Here is a 22359-nt window from a genome sequence, read left to right as displayed (position 1 = left end):
CCGGTGGAGCTCTGTTTTTTCATCCTTTCACTGGCAAATTGCAGGGACCTGTCAGACACCTCTGCACACTACAAGCCAAAACCTGCTTCTCCATAGCATGGTGACTGAATCAGCAGCTTTAGAAGAACAAGTCTCAGTTGGGTCTTTTACATTTCTACTGGAAATATCTCAGGATTCAATTTCTGAGATGGTTGATGGTTGGTTTCCAGTTCTAAGGCAGGTATCCCTACTCAAAGAAGCACTTAACCATGTGAATACATGTCACTGTTCAGTCAGAAATTACTCCTTGGGTCATTTTTCTAGTATCACTTTTCAGGAATAAAAAGAACCCTTCTTCTGCTTCGCTTTTTGGCAAAGAAGACATATGAGCACAGCAAAATTGAAGTCAATGGGCGTTATGCACATGCTTGAATGCTTCCTTGAATTGGGAGCTCAATTTCTAATGTGGCAGTGATTTGTAGAAAGATACATGGAAACATGGAGGAATCTATTTTAAAGGTCAAACTTACTGCTCCCATCTTATTCTGCAGCACTGTTGTGGTTATAGCTTGGTTGAAGGCTGCACAAAAACCATAGAAACACAGTACAGATATGCCAGTCGTGACAATAAGTCTGGCCACAGCTGCTTTATCACAATATAACATAGCAGAGTTAGTGCCAGCTACTATAAAGGAGTCAACAACGCGTGACATGTTTTACTCAGGTTTGCCTCTGGGAACAGTGCCAGGCAGCGAGGGAACATGACTCATGAACACACACATGCACACTCAACTCTCCTGTTTTGCTTAATGTACAGTCACATTTTCTTTAAGGGGGTGGCAAGGGAAGTATTTTGTTTTGGTGCTGCCAGGCGCACAGCACATCCCTCCTGTAAGCCAACAATGTGGTGGGATGTGGGCAAGGCCCTGGCCCAGTGCCTGCCTCACCACAGTGTGTCCCTGTAGTGGTCCTGTTCATCATACCAGCAGAAACTGGATGGAGCAGTAGGTGGAAAAGAGTGTGTGGGGCACACACAGCCTGATGGGATATTCACTTGGCAGTCAATCACTGCCACATGAAGTGACAAGGACACCACCTGGGAAATTTCTCTGCTCTGCTGCTTGCATTGCTGGATGCTTTATGGCAAAGAGCATCTGAAGGAATGTGGTTTTATAAACTGGTAGTGGAAACTACACCCAGAAGGCAGAGATGAACTCTGACTATCATAGCAAACTAGACAAATATGAAGGGTAAATGACAGGAGAGCTAAGAGCAATTCCTTTTCTATTCCAGTCATCCATAGCCAGGCTTTGGAATATCAAGAAGAAGAATATAATTTCTCCTCTCTGTGTAAAAAAAAAACCAAAAAAGCAAAACAAAATAAAACAAAACAAAAAAACCACTAAGAGTATAAACATTAACAGAACCTCCAAGAGGGTGAAATTTGCCTTACCTTTCTGTCTACCTGTTTTCTGACTGCAACTCCCAGAAAGATCTGCACTGTCAGGTAGCAGAATAGGCAATTCATCCCTTAAATAGTGAGTGAGATGCAAGTAATCAGAGCCCTTTAATGCAGCTCTTGGTGCACTGGGTTTGATTGGTAACCTGGATGTGGTGAGTGCTGGAGCTGCAAGCCAACCCCTATAGGAAAAGTAGCAGTGCTTTGCTGCCTGCATGAGCCTCTTTTTGAATGCCGTAAATATTAAGGAATGTGCTACTTCTTCCAACCTTTCAGTGCTCTGTTTCTGTGTGCACAGATGGGCGTTGGGAGATAGAAAGCCAAGTACAGCTAAGTGTACTGAAATGCTTTGCAGCTTTTTAAAATTTCTTCCAGCATCTGAATCTGTTTATCTAACCTTTTTTTCCCTCTCCTCCCTTTTCTTTCTCAGAGAATTGCTCCTACTGTGCGTATGAAATGCACCAAAATGCAAACAAGCAAAATATGGAGCTGAGTGACGTTGAATGCAAGTTGCTTCATTGCCAGATGTGAAAAGAACAAGTGGTTTGAAAACCATAATTTGTTTAAAAAAAAAAATAATTTGGTACTTCTGAGAAATTTGATGATTTAATGAGCACAGATGGATGTGGGATGAATTTCTAGCAGACAAGTGTTTAATGTATCTGCTCAGATTATTCCAGGACTAAGCATTATCCTTCCTAGTGCATGAAGGTAATTAATATTTCCCATTGTGGACATGAAAAAACCCATATGATCAGTTAAGGAATGCAGATACATCAATGATATGGAAGTTAATTCATAAATCAATTAAAGAATCTTGCCTGCTGTGTATAATTATGGTTACTTCAATTATAGCTCATTTTCAGATTTAAGACTCAGGAATTAAAATACGTAAAATCAGAGGAAGTTCCTTATCACCATATACTGCAGCTGAAGTATTTACTCAGTTTTAGCACTCTAAATCTATTTGCTCCTGATTCCAGCATAGCTAAGAGGATCCAGGTAATCTTTGTCTCACTGGTTCTATTCTGACACTTAAAATAGTCATCAGTTAACATCCTGGACCACCCTGAAGTGGACTGAGAAATTTCTACGGTATGGGACTAGCCCTGGCATATTACATAACGTGTCTGGAGTTCTCTGTAGTAAAGCTTTGAGAGCAGCACATTAACATCCAGCGCTGGAGACATCAGGAGCTGTACTACCTAACTTCTCTTCATGGTCACATTTAACTAAAGGTGCAACAGCCCACTGATTCAGTTACAGTGGAGCTAAATCTGGTTAATATTGATTTAACTTTTCTTATAGCATTAATCTGAACTGATGTAGACCAAATTAAGTGTGCCTAAATAGGGATTGGTTTTTCACTCCTTTTACTAAATTAGTTTTTCATGGATTTTAAGGGCAAGAGACTACTGTGATAGTCTGTTCCCACTGCCTTCATTAAAATGCTGAAGGATTTGCCTGTATTTATTTCTGCTTCAAGTCTAACAGCTGCACCTGAACAAAAGCATCTCTCTTAGAAAAAATGCCAAATCGAGTGTAAAAATATTCCCATGTCTGTCCTGACTGCAGTCTCTTGCAAACTGTTGCCATGCCATCCCTACACCCTTTACCAGGTGTGCCAGAGCTCCCTGTGTCTCTCATCGCAAGTGTATAGTTTTAAATCTTCCATTTTTCTTATGATGTTTCTCTGAGTCCATTTCACTTTGCATCAGATTTCCCTCTTCCGAAATACATTGTTACTGTTTTCACCTGACCAGGAGCTGATTTAGCTCTGTACCAACAGATTTGCCCTGCCCATCACCCACCTCCCACTTCAGTCCTCATTCTGCAAACAGCAAAAGTTTTATGTGAACAGTTCAGGTTCAGGACCCCACTCCCATTGGGCTGCACTACATACATTAATCTCCATTTTCTAGTGATTTCTTATGTAGATTAAGATTTGATGCCAGTTTTCAGTCCACTTAGTACCTCCTGGGTTGGTTATGTACAGTTTACTCAGCAAGGGGTTTTATTGTAACAAACCAGATGCCTTAGAAAAGTTTAAGTATGTTATGGTGTCACTGTCACCTTCTCAACTGAATTCCAACCTGCATTCAGTAAAACACTGTGTAAGGTATGGACAGTCCTGTAATGCCCCTTATTACACATCATCTGCTTCATGATCCCAACAGGATTCAGGGTCAGGTGCCTTGCCCAATCCATTCCCTTCAGTCTAAAGGAATTGGCATATTATGTCCCATCTGGACATGTCCTGTTCTGCAATACAAAAGACTATTGCAAATTCTTCAATGTTTTTGTAAAATACCTGTTTTTCTCTATCACCTTCTGAGTGGAAAGCATTTCAACAGCACTGTAGCTGTGTATTGTTTATTCATTTCCCAGTTCTCAAGCTGCAGACTTATAGAAAAGATCTACCTGAAGCCAGTGTGACTCTGCACATGTAGACCTATCTCTTTTCTGCAACCCCCAGCTCTTTTCTGGTCAGTTATCGCTCTCTCCACGTGCTTTTGTATTTTGGTATTCCTATTCTTCTTTTTTCAGGTTTGTGAAGTCAGTTACTCTGAGGTACCAAGGTGGAGAGCAGGCTGCTGAAATGTACTCCAGAATCACTGGTACATCCCTCTCTAGAAATGAGCTACATTTTTGTTAACAGTTCACTGAAGATGGCCATATCTGTATGTATTCTAAACACAAAGAATTTGCAATAGTCTTTGATATTGCAGAACAGGACATGTCCAGATTGGACATAATATGCCAATTCCTTTAACTTATTACTTAAGTTAAGATACTGGAATCTCATTTAAAACATGGCATTTGCCAACAGCATTTACACCATTTGGGCTGTGAAAGAACTGCTGTTCTCCACATTTAGACTAGAGCTGTGGAGTGTCATGGACAGGTGCTCTTAAACCTACATGGTGTACCAAATGATTTTCAATGGGCAGATGCATGTAAACCCTGTCTTCTTAAAAGACAGCTGAGCCATGTACAGTCAATCCACAGAACACCATCTTGAACAAGCTAAAATATTGTCCCCCCTCCAATTGCTCCCCGTGGATGCAGGTAACCTCAGGAGAAACACAACTTACCTTTCCCGGGGCAAAGGCTTGGGCTCTGGCCGAATAGCTGCCATGGAAGAGAGGGGTGGCCTGGCAGGTGAAGGGATGGAAAAATTCAAATCCAAGGAGCCTGTTTTCCTGTGCAGAGGCTCCAGCCCCATGGCTCCTTGCATTTCACTCTCGATGGGGCATGAGCCGGCTCTGCCATGACTGGAGAGGGAGGACAGCTCAGGCCCCACTGCCCCTTGCAGAACTCCTTCAATGGCTGTCTGGGGGTCGTGCGTGGGGGACACAGATGGTGGGGAGCGTGACTTCTTTTTTGTTGATGCTCCTGCTAGAAGTTTCAACAGCCCGCTTTTCTTCTCCTTCTGCAAAGGAACCAAACAAAACATGGGCATTGAGCAGACATACCAAGTCCCTTTTGTTTTCCTTTTGGAAAACCTCAATGTGTGAGGCAGGAAACCTCTCAAAACTGCCACAGAGGTGGATCCAGGTAGAACTTTCTGTAACAGAGATCCTATGAAAATCCCTCCCCATTGAAAAGGGCTTCAACTTATTCAGTAGAGTAAGGACCAAACATACAGCAAAGATTATCCCCGTTTTCAAATCTATGGAGGCAGTGATAATGTGCCTTTTCAAAGAAAGACTGCAGCTACACTGGCTACAAACTTTCCACTCCGAGAAGACAGCAAGCAGAGGTGTTGCCCTCTCTCTTCAAGGAGAATCCTGTCCCTCAACATCGATATATCCCACAAGTAAGAAATCAGGACCTATGGCTAAAAACCTCTGCTGGGAAGCACGATGGGCTGAGGAGAGATTTCAGATCCCACCCCACTGCAAGAGAAGCACTCATCATTACTGCCTCTTGTACTACCTGATGCAGATTTACAGTAGGGAGAATGGAGGCATGAGAATCTGGTTTAACAGCTCTTTCCAGAACACACTCCCCTTCACATCCTGCATCACACAGCAATAACTATTCGTGTCTCCCTCCCAGAAGGGGGTCACTTCCCCTTATGGGTTAAGGTAAAGGTATCACCTTGATGTTCAAAGATAGACCACAAAATTCACAATTGGCAATTGCAGTGGCAGTGCATGGGAGGTTTCAAAGTTCTGCAAGGGTTTCTGACACAGAGAAATGAAAAGATGATAATAGCACCCTTTCAATTAATGGGAAGAAAAAAGTTTAGTCTGTGTTCCTGAGAAAATACATCTGACCTTCTGGATTTTATAACAGTGTGAGAAATCCTGCTACACATTTACCTCAAGCACACAGAAATACCAAATACTATGTCCTTCATCTTGAAAGTTTTTTGGCTAATGTTTATATGTAGAAACCGGCCATCCTCTGGTATATGCTTCACAATGATAGGTTAGAGTTGTAACCAGCAATGCTGTGCAGTAAATTTTCCATTTTTAAAAAATGATACAATAAGTTTTGCAAAGGTCTATTAGATTTCTTCCTCTTTTGTTGGAAGTGCAAGCCATTACCCAAACTATCTTCAGAGGCTCAGGACTGTGAGGTTTAGCTGTATTTGATAATTTGTTCAATAATAGGATCCCAGGGGATAAAATCAAACCCAGCAACAGCAAGACTTATGGAACAGAAACTCTATATATTCAAGTAGGAACACTTCTTGGAAGTATAAGCCAGTAATTTATTTATTCTCTGTAGACAAAATGTCCTATGCAAGGTTTAAAGTGATGCTCTTTTATGTCCTGACTGCTGAAGTAATTTATCAAAGCAGCTTTAAAGAATAGAAAAGCTACAATAAAATAAATAGAAGATTTTAGAAGATGCTTGGATTTACTACAGTAAATGTACTTGAGTACCTGGTATCTCTGCTTCCAAAGTTCTTGTTTGCGCACTTTAATTGTCACGGACTGGTAAGAAAACAGAAATTCCTTAGATGTCAAGATACAGAAGACTTAAAACAAAGCACAGTTGTCACAGAGCCAAAGTCCACTGATTTTTGAAGTGCAGAGTCTGAACTGTTGTCCTAGGGTGATCTGTGCATCCAGATCCTGGTCTCCTGCATACCACTGGTCATGTTTTAAAAAAAAGTTTTGCACTTACAGGATGAAAGGATCCATCCTGTCAAGATGTTCACCCAGGCAGAATCCATGGAAGCTAAGGGAGGCTGGCCATATGGCACCACCAGGTCAAAAAAATTAAATCAGTTCCCCTGGAAACAACAGAAAAGCAGACCAAATGACCCTGATAAATATATTTTTTTTCCTGATGGAAAGGGACTGTATGAAAAGTGTGCATTCTGGAATTCACCTGAAACACCAGAAAACATGCTTCAGTTTTTCTCTTGCTGTCTAATTAAGAAATATTGTTGCTGTCATCATTATATAAAATTTTAAAGCTCTTAGTGAAATTGCAAAACTCTTCTTTCCCTGTGGCACACTGAAACAATAGCTCTAATGATCCCAGCATCCTGTGTCAATATGCATTTGAAGGTGTCCAAAGGTCAGTGACAGAATACAATAGCCATTGTGGGGCTCTGGAGAAATGGCTATTGTGCAGCAGTGAGCACTTTGAGGCTCTTTAATTGGCAGTCTTGCAAATGCAAAATAACTATGTGAACTAAAGCCCTGTATAACGAACAATTAATATTCCTCTGTGGTAGCAGTGTTTCTAATTTTTGCTTCTAATTTAAATACCTTGGCAAAATTTCATTAGAAAAACCTTGGGCAACTTAGATAATTTCAGGCACAGAAACAAAAATATTTGGAATGAAGGAGGTTCATATACTCATACCCATCTACACATTAAAAAGCAGATGACAGTCGTTCAGTTTTGTTTTCAAGAATGACTTCCACTCTATAGGGTTAGCCCTGGCATAAATTTCTACTCTTAAGCTACTATCCCTTAGAAAACAGAAAGCTATAATGAACTTGCTGATCTATCCTTTGTTCTACTTTAATAAAAGGAAAAATAAAGAATTGATTTTTAGCCCCTACTGAGCATTTTACTCAACTTTTGAAACTAAGATTCTGTGGTCTTGGAAGAGAGAGGTAACTTAATTCAATTGCTAAGCCTAGTCAAAACCTGAGCAGTACCATCCTTCAAGCAGTGGCCTTGGGCAAGATATTTAGAGGTGACCTACACCAACCACTTTGTGTGTGTGGAGATTAGACAATATGTCCAGCTCTTTCTCCCTTTGAGTCTGGCTCTCAGCCTTGTGGTATCACATGGCCAGATCCTCTGCTGATGCTGCTCACAGCATTTCAAGCAGAAGAAGCACTGTCAGGAACTGGTAATCTACTGTGATGTGGTCCATGAGAAACAGATTTGGTTCGAATCTTCTGCGATCAGCAGTTCAACCTAAACCACTACATGCCTCCCTCTGTTTGCAAAAGGGGAAGAAGCTGAAACTCCTCCTTGTGCTGTGGGAATTGGTTCATGATTCTAGTGTTACAAAGCTCTACATTTCTTTGGGAGCAACCAGCTCTTTTCCATAGCTTTAATATTAAAAAAGAATGGGATGGGATGTTAGTATGCAGTCCCAGCAGTGATTTATTGCAAATGTCCAAGTATTATGAATTAATTTAATATTTAGTGTAATAGCAGCCATCCTTCACCAGAAATTAATATTTATATGTCTATTGAAGACAGTCCTTCAGCAGTTTCACTGTAAATCAATGAAGCATTAATGGACATAAATACTGCAGAGAAATCTACACTGATTGGTTACAGACTGTGTCGCTTTTGAAGAGATAAGAAGTTTACAGGGGAGATATCTGATGACTTTCAGAAATGTTTTTGAATTAAATAAAAACAGTTTACTTTTTTTTTCCATTCACAGATGGTTGTTTTATTGTTTTCTAGGAAATCTGTAATCTACTGAAACAGCTGTGTAATTATTGAGTTTTCTTTGTCTAGTAGCTACATTTCCAATTGACTGCAAACTGTGTTTGACATCCCTACCCCCTGAATCTGCCAAGGTCAGACCTTCACATCTGTGTTGATAGACGGATTCACAGTGTGGACAGGACTTCTCCCATCTCCTGGTTACTGCCCACATGTTTATATGAATTTCAATCACCACCTTTATGTTGCCCAGGTTTTATTCTAGGACATTCAGAGTCAAAACTTCCAAACCATTAATCTGAAAAGGATTCAAAGGAAAGTAAAAAGAACAAAATTAGCCCTTACAAATAAATTCCAGGCTGTTTCTAGTTAAGAAAAAAAAAAAACTGACTGGGAACATAGACAGTATAAGACAACTCAGATTTTTTTCTCTGGCACAGCTGACAGTGGAGGCTCTGTTCCTTTGGTGTAGGATGAAGGAATCTCAGAGGATATCAGTCTCCAGCAGCACAAGGATGAGATGGGCAGCACTTCTGTGACCCTGGAGCATACTCTTAGGGAAGCCAGCACTTGGACAGGTGTAAGTTCCTCTTGACACATCAGTGTGAGAATGTTTGGGAAAGTGAATACTGTCTGAGCTTAAGAACTCATGAAGGATTAGATCAAAATTAAAGTCTGAGATATGTAAATGTTGAAATATTTTGCTTCATAGTAATTGGGGATGATTTTTCCCCTCATTAATAACTCACTTGAAGATAATAACTAGCTCTTCTTTCAGCTTCAGAGATGAGATGAGCACAGAATGCAGCTACCTCATTGATGACTGAGTGATAACAGAGTCCCCTGTCTGCAAAGCAATAATCATGCCATAATCTAAATACCAATTACATGTACTGGCTATATTAATACAGATATATATTTTTAAGCCACCCAAATACACAGAACATTCTGGTTTAGTTTTCTTCCTCTGCAGCTCCTGATACTTAATTTTCTGCCTATCCAGGTTCATTAAACAAATGAGGAAACCTTACTGCAGCTGATAGAAAAGCTGTCTCCAGCCACTGAAATGAGGTTACACCAGTTACATCAATAGATAAGACAGCCAGAGGGAGAAGAGGTTTCATTTAAAAATAAAGAAAAAAGAAACAGCACTGCTTAAATGCTGCCCTGAGCCCTGAGAGGGCTCAAAAGCCCTCACAAATCAGGAACTCATCTATCAGTCAGTACCCACAAAACACCACTTTTATTGCTTGTTTCACTTGGTCAGTGCCTATTGAGTAAATGTAAGTTAGTGGCTGGAGAACAGTGCATTTTTATTCTGATTCCAATGTGGCTTCTGGTGATTGATGCTTGTATTGAAACAGTAGGTCATATTTTGGATTATGTTTCTGAGAAAAAAAGATATCTGGGCTTTTAAAATCTGTAAAATTATTTGACTTGAGATTTTGATAATCATTCAAAAAGCCCTGCCAAAACCCCCAAACCAATATAATCTCAAAGGGAAGCTTCAGGTCTGAAATATCTTTGGATATGTATTTATCATGTGCAATTTGCCACTATTTCTCATGAGGCAATGATGTCATAGTGAACAAGACAACAACAATTACTTACTACATACTTTCTTCTGATTTTAGGGAAAGACTAGTCTGGTATCGTATATTGTATGGAAATACCTGCCAAAGATCTAATTTTTAATGGAGACAACTGCTCCTGGCCACAAGTCTTTTATTATAATCTCAGTATACATGTTACATACCAAGAAACAAAAAGGATTTTAGGATCATAGTATCTTTAGTTTTTAAATTCCAGTGACAGTAACATGCATACAGATGTGCACAAAAGATTATATTTATTTATTATTAATTTGAAGATAGATACTATTAAAAACAGGGGAAAATAAGTAAAATATCTTGCTAGACCTGATGGGGAATTTGAAATGTTTTGAAAACAAAACTGAGAATAAGAAATTAATGTTCAGGTCTCAGTACAGCAAAGCACATAGGCACTTCATCATGTGCTTCTGTTGAACTGAGGCAGCTGCAAGGCTCTAGAGACTCCAAAAAGAGATAAAGAGGGAATCTAAAAATATATTTCAATATTCAATTTAGATAGAATATTAGATCTTTCAAACACTGAAGCAAAGTTAAAGGCTAGCTCAAAGGGAAAAAAAAAAACAAAACCAACTGAAGAGGAAGCAGAGAGTCTCAGCTATCATTAAGCTTCCTGGAGGCTGCCTAATTCAGAAGAGGTAGAAGGTAAAAGGGATTCTGACAGGGTTAAGTGTGAATGAGGGATAGATGACCTGCTCCACTGATAGTGTAGCAGTTTTAGTGCTACTTTTTCACAGGAACAGCTGAAACACAGCACAGGGAGTTGAAAACTACTGCTGTGATGAGGTAACTCAAAATTGTGTACAGATTAACTGAAGTGCAAGAACACCACCAAAAAAGTGATGAAACATGGTTCTCAGGAAGACTCTGTGACATTTCCACTTACTTCCAAGCAGCCATCCTCTCTAGAACTAAGGGCAGATGGATGTGTTTTAGTCCTAATTTTAGCCCACCTCTTCCTTTCAAGTGTGAGCAACCTCTTTGGTACACAAAATAAAGGAGTAGCCCTGATATCCTTGTACATTTGACATTCAGCTTCTTTCTTTGCTCAGCAATCTACTGGATTTCAATTATCCTACAACAAGTAAGGGAAATTCAGCTCAAAAGCACATCCCCGCTCTGCTCCAGTCTCCTGCTCACCATGCTGCTTACATAGAGAGGCATTAAGTATGTATCTTGTGCATGCTTGGAAAGCAGAAAACTGACAGGAAATACTGACCTACAAAATCCCTTCCTGTGGAGATGGTACTTGGGAAATGGATTTTTTTCCCACAGTACAGGAATTAGGGGGAACCTAAATGAGATTATCAGGCAAATGGTTGAAATGAAAAAATAGGAAGCACTTTTTCACACAACACATAATTAAATGAAGACTTCATGCACATAGTATTATGGAAGCCAAAAGTATGAAGAGGTTCAAAGGGGATTAGACAAATTAATGGAGAACAGACCTAGCAAGGGCTATTAAAAAGTGGTATGAATCCAAACTCTGCTTCAGTAAATCCCAACAGGTAAATGAAACAGTACCTAGAGCATACACAGGGTAACTCCACCTCGCTATAAAGAGACTGTAAAAACAGTAACATTCTCAGAATTATTGCTATGGTAAAAAAATTAGGTATTTTGGCAAAAGCTTAGGAAACAGGACAAAACCAGGAATGAGCCCTCCCCTGTGCCCTCTCAGCTTTGGGAAATCAGCTGTTTCAGGGACTTCCTCAGCTGCAAGGGTCTGAGAGAGGGCAAAAGGCAGCCATCAGGATGCAGTCTCAGCCAAGGAAGAGACACAGAGGGTTGGGAACCACAGCCCCAGAGCACTTTCACAGCCCTGCATCTGCTATTTGGATTCCTCAGCTCCATCTCTGCTCTGAAAACCAAAGATCAAGGGCTGCTGCACTCACACTGCACCAAGGAGCCATAAAAGTACTGGTGACAGGGCTGACAAAGTCCTAGTCCTTCTTGGATACCAGTTTGCTTCCTAATCTGACATTGCACAGTCTTCATACATGCCAAGGGCTTCCTGGGTGTCTCCTACACTGTGATACACTGTGTCTTGAGGAGCTTACCTAAACTGAAGCCTAGAAATGTTACACCTTTGTTTTAATACAAATCAAGGTGACTAAATGATTTAGGCAACTGTGGTGGACTAACTGTATTTTCTAGAGAATTGAAGCACAACAGCTGGACAGAGCATGATGTTCTTGTGAAACTAAGTTCTTTTATTCAAACTAGAGGATAATCTATCACAGCTTGACTGACAGCACAGGATTCTGAAATGAGAAAAAGATGTGCAATTAAACTAACTGCTAGATGAACTACTTAAAATTAATGTTTCTAAGTAAGATGATTTAGACTGACTGGTTAGCTTGCTGCTCCCTGTCTCTCATAAGGAAGTGTAAATGATTTATTTGTCCTGGGAAGCATTGGGAGCAACACTCAGATTTTGCAGTAAACCAGAGCAACCTCACTCACCGAACACCTGAATGAAAGGCAATCAATGACAGAAGTCACAACATGCTTTGACATGCTTTAGTCTTGCACATAGTTGGCTCTGGCTCTACCCATTCATAAGGGATAGATTTTATTTCAGAAGCAAACAGTTAAAATTGCTTGGCCTTCCTTTGTAATCTTGTTAAATGACAGGCAAGTGACACTTGTACTTTTATGGAAAGCAGAAAGATGAGGATAAATGGTTTGGATTAGTGGAGGCCATCTTATGCTTTATCCCTGATGTATCTATTCCCGCTTGGTTGATCTTGTTCCAGAAGCTGTGCCACCTCAGGCTGTAATTTCAGCACTTCCAACAAACCACACGGTATTGGGCTGGCCTGCACTCAGAGGGAAGACTGCTTGTGGAAAAATCAGGTATCACAGGAGGTATATTCTCCTCTCAAAATCAATTCCTCATTGGAAGAAAAAAATGGTCTGTCAGTGGACAGTGCAAAATTACCAGAATTTTTTCTTATATTCATTATGGCAAAATAATTCCTTCCAAGGATTAAACAGCTCCTGAAAGATGCATTTAGCTAGAGACAGAGGAGTCAGCTGACATTGACAGAATACATCACACTTGCATGGACTATGGCCTAGAGGGGACCAAAGCAGAAGCTCCTCTTGCCTGTATTTCTGAAAATTATCTGGGCTTTGCACTGCTGCTTGGGCAGCCTGGACTGAGTGAGGGACAGGAATGAGAGGGGCCCTGATGGTTCTCAGAGGGTCTGACATTTTAGAAGCAAGTCCCTGACATCATCAAAGCCACAAGCATGAAAATTTTGCTCCCTCTGAAGGCTGACCTCCAGTTTTGGCAGCTAACAGCACCAAATCTGACCATTCCCCAAACATTTCTGATTTATTTCATACATTAAAGCTGATGGCTTCTGTTCTGGGTGTAAGAGAAGCTCAGCCTCTGAGCACACAGGAGTGTGCAGGGAGTCACAGGTGTTACTTTTCCATGGGCATCACAGGCCTTGCTGGGATAACTGTTGCACAGACACAGAACTGTTGTCCTGCAACATTGATGTGTGATCAATTGCTGAAGTGCATAAGCTTTGCAGGCAAAGCAGCTGAGGTTTCTGTAACCTCCCTGTCAGCTGTGTTACAGGCATTTGCACTCTTACTATATTTCCAAGCAGCCCTGTGAATCACTCCTAGGACACACTAAGATGGTTGGAGTAGTTTTCTCTCAAGAAGATCAATTGATCAAGTATACTCTTTAAAAAATTAAGAAAGAAACACAATAATTTTAAAGTATTGCAAAGAAAAGTGCCTGTCAGTGTCAGAGGAATGACCAGGCATGCAAATGACAATTTCTTTGGTAAAGACACCAATGAACTGTCACTTTCCAAATGCCACAACACTTGGGTTTTAATTACTAGAGAACTTTGCCATGGCAAAAATCTTGCTTTCTCAAGTCTTGGCAGCATATGTCATAAGAGCATCCTCTCTTTAGCAAAAACTAATATTTCTTTTTTTTTACTAGTTCATCTTTTTTTCTGCTTAAAAAATACACCCTCCCCCCATTTGCTTAAAATACCCTATGCTAAAAACAGGTCTTTAGGAATATAAAATTCATCTTTGCTAAATTGAAGTGCAGAGCAAGAAGGATCAGCAATGAGAAACAGGGCTAACTGAAGAGAATAACTACAGCATAAGCAGGGAAGGGGAGCCAATAGCGCTGTGGCTTTTTTTTTTTTTTTTTCACTTTTGTACTAACCCTGGTTTTACTTTGCTATCCTGTCCCTTCATTTACCTTCCCTTCATTTGTTTGTTTAGCCTCCTTCTTTTTCCCTGCCACATGACCTGTACATATGACCATGTAATGAAATGTAACTAAGTTACACTGATTTAACTAATTAACACTTGTCACGTGTGCTACCTAAGCTAATGCTCTCCATTGCCTAATTCTATCCCAACTGTGAGATAAAACATGTTAGCTCAAATGTCAGGCTTAAACTGACCTGAGTAACCCAATATATGTGAGGATATGCTTTATGCCAGGGCTGAAATAGGGTAATATCAGTGATGCAGCCAGTGAGAAGCATCTCACAAAGGCTGCACACAGACTCACATCTGTAACCTCAAGTGCTCTCTGAACACAAATTTGTTGCATGTCTGGATTGTGCTATGCAATAAGGCAGTGACATCTGGTTGGTGTTTTCGTTTGCAACTACTGCAGAAATAATTATCAATGACAGCACATATACAGCATATTCCTCTTCACTCTGCCAGCTAGTTGACTGATGCAGAAGAGGCCAGTGTGACCTGAAAAAAATGGTGAATCCTGCCAACCAGTAGAAAGAAATGGTCAATTTTAACATGTAAGTTGAAAATGCTTCTGTGAAGATGTTGGGCAAATATACCTCACATCTGAAAATGATGAAAACTATATAAAGATTAAATCACTACTGCACTGGAGCAGAAATGACAGTTTTGTCATTCCATCTCTGAGCCTGCCTACCACAGATGAAGATGAAAATCCCTTTACACAAGTTAGATAACAGTGCAAAACTGCAGGGGTTGATCGACATGTTGGCAGGCTTTCTGATTTTCATTTTAGCAAAACAGAGTGGGCAAACATTAACTTATAATTCTTATAATTATCAATTTGATCCTGGTTGATTGGAATGTCTCTGCCTATAAAGATAACAGAATTACTAGCCCATCAGTTAAGCAATCACGACTTCTATTCAAGGTCCTGTTTGATGATTACTTTGCCATATCCGACAATCTTCCCAGAGCAGACTAGGCAATATGATGAATATCTTGCACTCCTCTTCCTGCCAGACAGCAATGTGTTTGAAGACCCCCTTCCAGTCTCCCTCTTTTTAACTCAGCAGTATTCATGCTGCTTCAGAATTCCAACTACAGATAACCAGATGCTACCAGTTGCTTTGCAATGTTTTCCAGTTAATGATTTTCTGTCAAACCATGAGGACATTTCAAGTATGTACCATAAGGGCTTGTCTCAGTCCCAGTGCTAGTCAATCTTTCCATCAATGACTTGCTATGTGAGCTACTGAGTGTACTTCTAAAACCAGCAGTGGGCACTGAGATGATTGAGGCCACAAAGAGTGTCCTGGTTTTATCTGGGACAGAGTTAATTTTCTTCATAGTGGCTTGTATGGTGCTGTATTATGGATTTGTAACCACACAATGGTAATAACACACCTTGTTTTAGTTAGCAAGCAGCCCTTGCACATTGTTAAAGCCTTTTCTGCCTCTCACTCACCCCACCAACAAGGGGGCTCAGGGTGCATAAGGAGTTGGGAAGGGACACAGCCAGGACAGGTGACCCTAAGTGACCAAAGGGATACCCCAGACCATACTGTGTCACGCTCAGCAACTGAAAGCCTGGGGAAGGGATAGAAAGTGGGGCACATTTTGGATGATGGTGTTTGTCATCCCAAGTCACCATTACTGTAAAGGAGCTGAAGATCTGCCTGTCAGTGGGAAATGGTGAGTGAATTCCCTGTTTTGCTTTGCTTGAGTCTACAGTTTTTGCTTTATCTATTGAAGTGTCTTTATCTCATTCCATGTGTTTTCTCACTTTTACTGATTCTTTCCCCCTTCCCACTGTGGCAGGGAGCAAGTGAGTAGCTGTGTAAGTCTAAGATGCCTGCCAGGGTTCATCCAAAACAGCAGGATTAACAGGGTAAGAATTCAAAATAATTTTCCTAAAATGGAGAAATTATCCCAAATCACCATAATGAAATATTCAAAGACAAGCATGATATGAAACTGCTAGGAATGAGACATCAAATGCACACTGCAATATGAGGAGTGATTGGCCAGCCAGCAGCTCTGCAAAGGGACATAGAAGTTACACTGGGTGACAAAGTCAGAGAAAGTCAAGATGCTGTTGTGAAGAAGACAAGCTTTATCTGTATACAATCTATATATAAGTAATGGGAAGTGCTTATTTCACCCTAATTTGCACCACAAGCTCTCAGAACAGCTCCACTCTGGGACACTGCTCTTTAAGACTCTAGCAAGCTGAAGACTGCCCAGAGGAGAGGGGAAAGTGTAATCGGAGGTCTAGAAAACATTACTGTGAAGAAAGACAAGGAACTGGGCTCAGTGAAGTTGAAAGAAGAGAATTTTCAAGGACTAAACACATTATAAGTTTCTAACGTGGAAGGCTGTCAAGAGAAAGATGATCAGCAGTTCCATCTGGAGCAAGACATGAAGAAGCAAGACTGAGTTATAACCATGAAAGATTTGTGAGGGGTAATAAAGAATTTCCTGACCTGAGGAGTATGAAAGGACAGGAGTGGATTGTTCAGGGAAATTGCAGAACTGTCACAATGGAACAATGAAAACACAATGGAACAAGAAAAGTTAGACATCTGTGGTGGGAAACTGGCATCCACCTGACTTCCTCATGGCCGATGAATGGAAATCCATTCCAGGCTTTGGGGTCACCATCCTTACTGCCCCTCCTGTGTCATTGTCTCTGCTGTCCAGGTTCACTCTAAGTCTGCCAACCAGGAGTACCTGGCTTAGGTACAAAACATGTCCAGAAAAATTTTAAAACTTGGAAAATCAGCTCCTTCTTTTATGTCCTGGTCAAAACCTATCTTATGCATTTCCATTGCCACAGCAGGGACCATTGTGTTGATAGGATCTGCTTGCTTGACCTCCTCCTTTTTCTGTCTCAAAACTAAAGATATGAAAAATAATATGATGTTCTCCAGGAGGGAATAGAGATCTCTCGGGTCATAAAAAAGCCACCTAGTTCCATTTAAAAATATACTAGTTCTGGACTGATCATGAATTGGGACAAAAAATCTACAGCACAGGAAATCTACTTTACTGCAAAATAAGTTGGCCATGGACTTGCATTAAATTACTTCTTCTCTCCCTGAGGCATCTGGTGATGAAGCCCAATGTCAATCTGCTTCTAGTCTGCTGAATACAGTGATCTGAGACTGAAGGTTAGTATTACAGCTTCTGTAGTATTAACTTACAGAAGCATGTCAGTGAATATGAACCCAACAAAATATATGCAAAAAAAGGCAAAGCAACAGGTTGAGTTCTGCCTTTAAAATAAATTGCTTTTCAGAAGGTTGACTGCTTGACACACTATATTAATCAATTACGGGCAGCCTGCAGACGTAGTGTCAGAAAAGTGACTTTTGCATGGTGTACTTTTTGAACTCCTGAGACTGATCTTTTCTCCAGAGGGCAAAATAGTAACTTTTTTTTTTCAGTCCTTCAGAGATGATCATTGACTCCATGTCTTCACTTGGTCCCAAGAGAATTACTAGATGCTTGAGACATTAGAGTCAGTCTGGGCTGTTATTTTTTTTGACTGAAAGTGGCTTTACCATTTGGCAAAAGAACGGCTGAGGGGTTGTACATTTTTATGCTGCTTCTGCAATATGAATAATAAACAAAACTGCACAAAATAAGATAAATGTCCCTTTGCTATAACTTGGTTATGCCCTTGAGTTACATAACAAATAGAAACATGCCACAGATATCTGTTGACTGTTTCAACATGCTATTCCTACAGTACTGAAGATTTGTCAGAAACAGCAATTTCTTTCAGTTTACATAATTCTTCTAGTAGAGCTTGCTGAAAGACTTCTGCATTGATTGTAGATATTTTAACCCACCTAGGAAACAGAAACATGGGCATTGAAAAGTTGATTAGAGACTTTTCACAGGGAAGTTCAGGCTTTGTCTCCATTAAAAAACTGCATTGACACTTAAATTTCTTGTAGCTCAGTGAATAATCTGTTGTCTCTTGGTGGTTTAAGACTTACTGGCTTATGAATTCACAGTTGGAAAACCATTGAAGAAAACAAATGAGTCCTGAATGTGTGGGATGCCAGGATGCCACCAACTCTGACACACTGCAAGTTATTTCATTGTTTTCAAGGCATCCAGCTTCCTACTCTGTTTTTCTGCTGGAATGGTTTCATCCTGCATGTCTTCCTTCCTGGGAGTGGTGGGGTAGTGTCAGCTCATGCCAGCTCTGTGTGTTACTGCTTCAAGCAGAAAGGAGAACTATGGGGACAGGAAGAGCATTCACACTCTGGGTTTTTTAACCCATGCATGGGGACTGGGACCTTGATGCCATGAGGGAATGAGAGACCAAAACATGCTCTTTGGGAACAGGACAGGGAGAGGGCAGAAGCCATGAGGGGAGGCTGAACTGCAGAGCTGTGTGGTCTGGGGTTGGCCCCTATGATCCCACAACAGGCAGAATGTGTCAATGTCTCCCACTGATAGAACAAGAGCACTTACATTTCACCCAACTAATCCAAGGACGTACTTGCCATCCCCACCCACAGCCTGGCCCCATCCAGCCATCTGGTCCTGTATGATTTCTTCTACAGGCAGGGGAATGCCATGGGAACGCCAGTGCCGGGATGCTCACACGCAGACACACACTCGCGCACACATACGCCTCCAGCCTTCTGCTTCCAGTGCTCCCTTGCATGCTCTTTCTTTTGTCAGTTCTACTTTCTTCCTCAAGCCGTGCTAAGGATTTAGCAAAAGCTCATGGGTCCTCTGTGCTGTAAAATTAGGTCTGTACAGGTGCCAGGAGAATTTTGCGCCTTGGATCCAAACAGCTTCATCTCCAGTTAGTAGATAAACTGAATTTCCTCTTGAAGTTAAAGCACTCTCCATCTTCTCTTCCCTGGGATCCACTTCCCCTTAAGGCCATAGAATGCGGCACAGAACCACTCAAAAGAGCGTTAGAGAAATCCACTGCGGACACTTGAGAAATCCTGTGACAGCACTGTGAGGCAGATAAGCAGAGGCGGGGGGAGAAGAGAGAAAAAAGGAATAGCTTTCGGAGACTGCTTGGCAGCAAAGTCAGTGCCTGAAATATCTGTGGGGAGTTTGAAAGCATTTCCTGACATCAAAAATGTGAAGAAGAAAAAGAAATTTTGATCAATGACTTATTGCCCTTGATCTAAGCAAAAGAATCCTAGACAGTCAGAAATAACAGAAATCTGTTTTATTGTAAAGCTTAAGTTTTCTATGTTTTGACAGCTGGGGCTCGTGCTTTTGGCTGGGTAATTTGCCAGCTTTAAAATATTCATCACTGAGTTGCCAGGTTTTTGTCCTTTCAAACTGATCTCTAACAATGAAGGAGAAGGTGCTGGAGAGATTTTAAGCATGAGTTTTCTCCCTAAAACAGAACTTTGTGGCCTGAGTTCACATGACCAGAAAAAAAAGGTTTCCACTCTAGGCCAAGTTTCTGGTGAATCACTTGCTGGTCACTGAGCCAAAATTCACTTTCTGGAGCATGGGAAGCAGTGGCTCACTTGTGATGAAGAGGCAGTCCCCTTGCCTTTGTTGAGAGGAAATGGATTAACAGTATGTATTCTGTGCACAAATATTGAAAGAACTGAATGAAAATATTCCAGACTAAAGCATCTTTACCAAGAAACAAACTGGAACACCTTACACTGAAAAGTCATAGCTGATTCTGAAAATGATCAGTGAAATGCTGGTGTTGGTGGCTCCTGGATCAACTCAGATGTCATACAGAGTATTAAGGAAAATTAGTGCCACAGAATTTATTCTTTTTGGCGCAACCCTTTAGATTACTATTCCAATGTTGCTCCTTCTTAATGCATCCTACCCTTTTTCTAAGATTCCAAGTCTTCTGGTCTTGTACAATTTTTTTACTGCTGTATCTTGCACTGCTTTCATTTAATCACTTGGTTGTTATCATTCCATTTCACACCTGTGCAACTTAGTGGGCTTTCTTAGTTGTACATAAGGAACATTTTTCCCAAACTGAAAAATGTTAAATAATTTCATATCTGCTAGGAAGACTGATTGCCTCTTCCAGAAACTCAGGGTCAGCCTTATAAACTTGGAATCTGAAAAACCTGCTTGCATCAACCCTGTCCTTAGCTTCCTCTACTCATCACAGGTGACCACTATTTTTGCCACCCAATTTTATATCTACAAAGTCCTTGCAAGTGCTCAACATTTCACTTTTGAGACGGATCTTTCATTTTCTGGATAAGGAATTAAAATGTCATTGGGGATATGAAGTGATAACAAATGCCTTTCAGTCAGGGACAAGTTAATATGAGAAGTTGTTGCAATGCAGAGACTAAGAGTAAGTAAAAACTGAAAATGCGTAACTGTGTAGGATCTGGTTCTTCAGGCAGTTTCATGTTGACCATCTGATAGCTTAATTGCACAGCTGTAATGGGAACTAAGGTCAAAGAGAATCTCAAGAGTTTATGAAACCAAATTTCTAAAGGGCCCTTGATCTAGTCTTCAACGCTGCATAAAGCCAGGTGGGCAAATAAGTGTGCAAGTAGGAGGCCTGCACTGAGGAATGCTGCCAGGTAGGACTGGGCACTGGGCTGCAGTTTAGGAGAAGGATGAGAAAGGCACTGACAGGAAAGGGGAGTGGTGGAGAGGGAAGTCTCTCTGGTCATGTCTACTCAGATATAAAAGACAATGTCAGGATTTAGCAACAAACCTATGTGTGCATCCATTAACCTTTGTGGCTCTGGCTTATACTGACTTCCTGCTCTATGCTCCACTGGGGCTGCCTCACCTGAAGTCCTGTGTGCTGTTTTGGGCTCACAATATAAGAAACATATAAAGCTATTAGAGAGCATCCAAAGAAGGGCTATAAAGATGGTAAAGAGCCTTGAGGGGAGCTGCTGAAGTAACTTAGTGCAGTAGATAGGGACAGGCGAACGGAAGATTTCGGGATGTAACGGAAAGCAAGACCCTTCCCCCCTCATCCTGTGACATGTAATCCATCACCCCTGAGACATGTAACCCCTCCTAACTCGTAGTTTTCCACCCCTTACTAACCCTAGAGACCCTATCTTCTTTCTTTGACGTAGCAAAGCCCCCTTGACTATTTAACCTCACAAGATAAGGTAATAAACGCCATTTGACCATCCACCACATTGGTGTCTGTGTATGTCTGTGGCCCGAGTGGCCCGGGCAGGGCCGGGCTGCCGTGCTGTCCCTTGGAACCAGGCCGCCTGCCTTCTCAGCAGAAGGCAACACTCAGCTCATCCTGGAGAATGAGAGGAGACCTCACAGCAATCTACAACTTCCTCATGAGGAGCAGTGCAGGGGCAGGCACTGTTCTCTCTGGTGCCCAGTGACAGGACCTGAAGCAATGGTCTGAAGTTGCACCAGGGGAAATCTAGTTTGGATATCAGGAAAAGGATTTTCACCTAGAGAGTGGCTGAGCACTGGAACAGGCTCCCCAGGGAAGTGGTCACAGAACCAGCATGACAGAGTTCAATAATCATTTGGACAATGCTCCCGAGTACATGGTGTGCATCTTGGGGTTGTCCTGTGCAGGGCTAGGAGTTGAACTTGATGATCCTTGTGGGTCCCTTCCAACTCAGAATATTTTATGATTCTGTGAGCTAACACTATCCTAGGACAACACAGGAGCATGGTGGTTCCACATCACTTACCCGGACTGTTCTTGATGAGCAGTCTGGATGTAGCCATTCTATTCTGGGCAGAAAAAAAAGCTTAGAAGCACGGATACAAGTCATGCAGGGACATTTGCAGGGCCAGAAAACAGGCCTTGGCTTGTTCTGCTTTGCAATGTAGTTCTCACACCACCATCATGACAAACATACTGTATCATTTGAGGAATGCATTTATTTTGAGCAGGACTGATACTTGAGAAAGTGAGTGACACTGGTAAAAACAGACAGATGTTTACTGATTTAGTCTTCACATGCAAAACTGTTGGTGTGTGTTCAAAGTAATTTTCTGAAGATGTATCTCTTCTTATCTTAGCATCAGGAAACAGCAGCCTAATGTATTTTCCCATTTGTTGTGACTTGTTAATCTAGATCCACTACATATTCCAGGGACACAGTTCCTAAATTTAAAGCTGCAAACAGACTTGTTCTCTCAGCATGCTTTTAAGAAATGTTTAATTTTACATTGCCAAATTTCAAA

The 22359-nt window shown here is 41.1% G+C and overlaps 1 protein-coding gene across 1 annotated transcript in view; it reads right to left on the bottom strand.

The window, feature by feature from the left end:
- Nucleotides 1-22359, bottom strand: part of SH3RF3 (SH3 domain containing ring finger 3) — a 253415-nt gene that overhangs the window by 8491 nt on the left and 222565 nt on the right. The window contains exon 9 of the mRNA XM_021545582.3: nucleotides 4534-4871. Coding sequence (XP_021401257.2) covers nucleotides 4534-4871 — 338 coding nt within the window. The remainder of the gene's footprint in view (nucleotides 1-4533; nucleotides 4872-22359) is intronic.

The sequence above is a fragment of the Lonchura striata genome, chromosome 2 (assembly GCF_046129695.1).
Source record: "Lonchura striata isolate bLonStr1 chromosome 2, bLonStr1.mat, whole genome shotgun sequence".
Taxonomy (NCBI): Eukaryota; Metazoa; Chordata; class Aves; order Passeriformes; family Estrildidae; genus Lonchura; species Lonchura striata.
The sequence above is the reverse complement of the archived record's forward strand: the minus strand, read 5'-3'. Positions and strand labels throughout refer to the sequence as shown.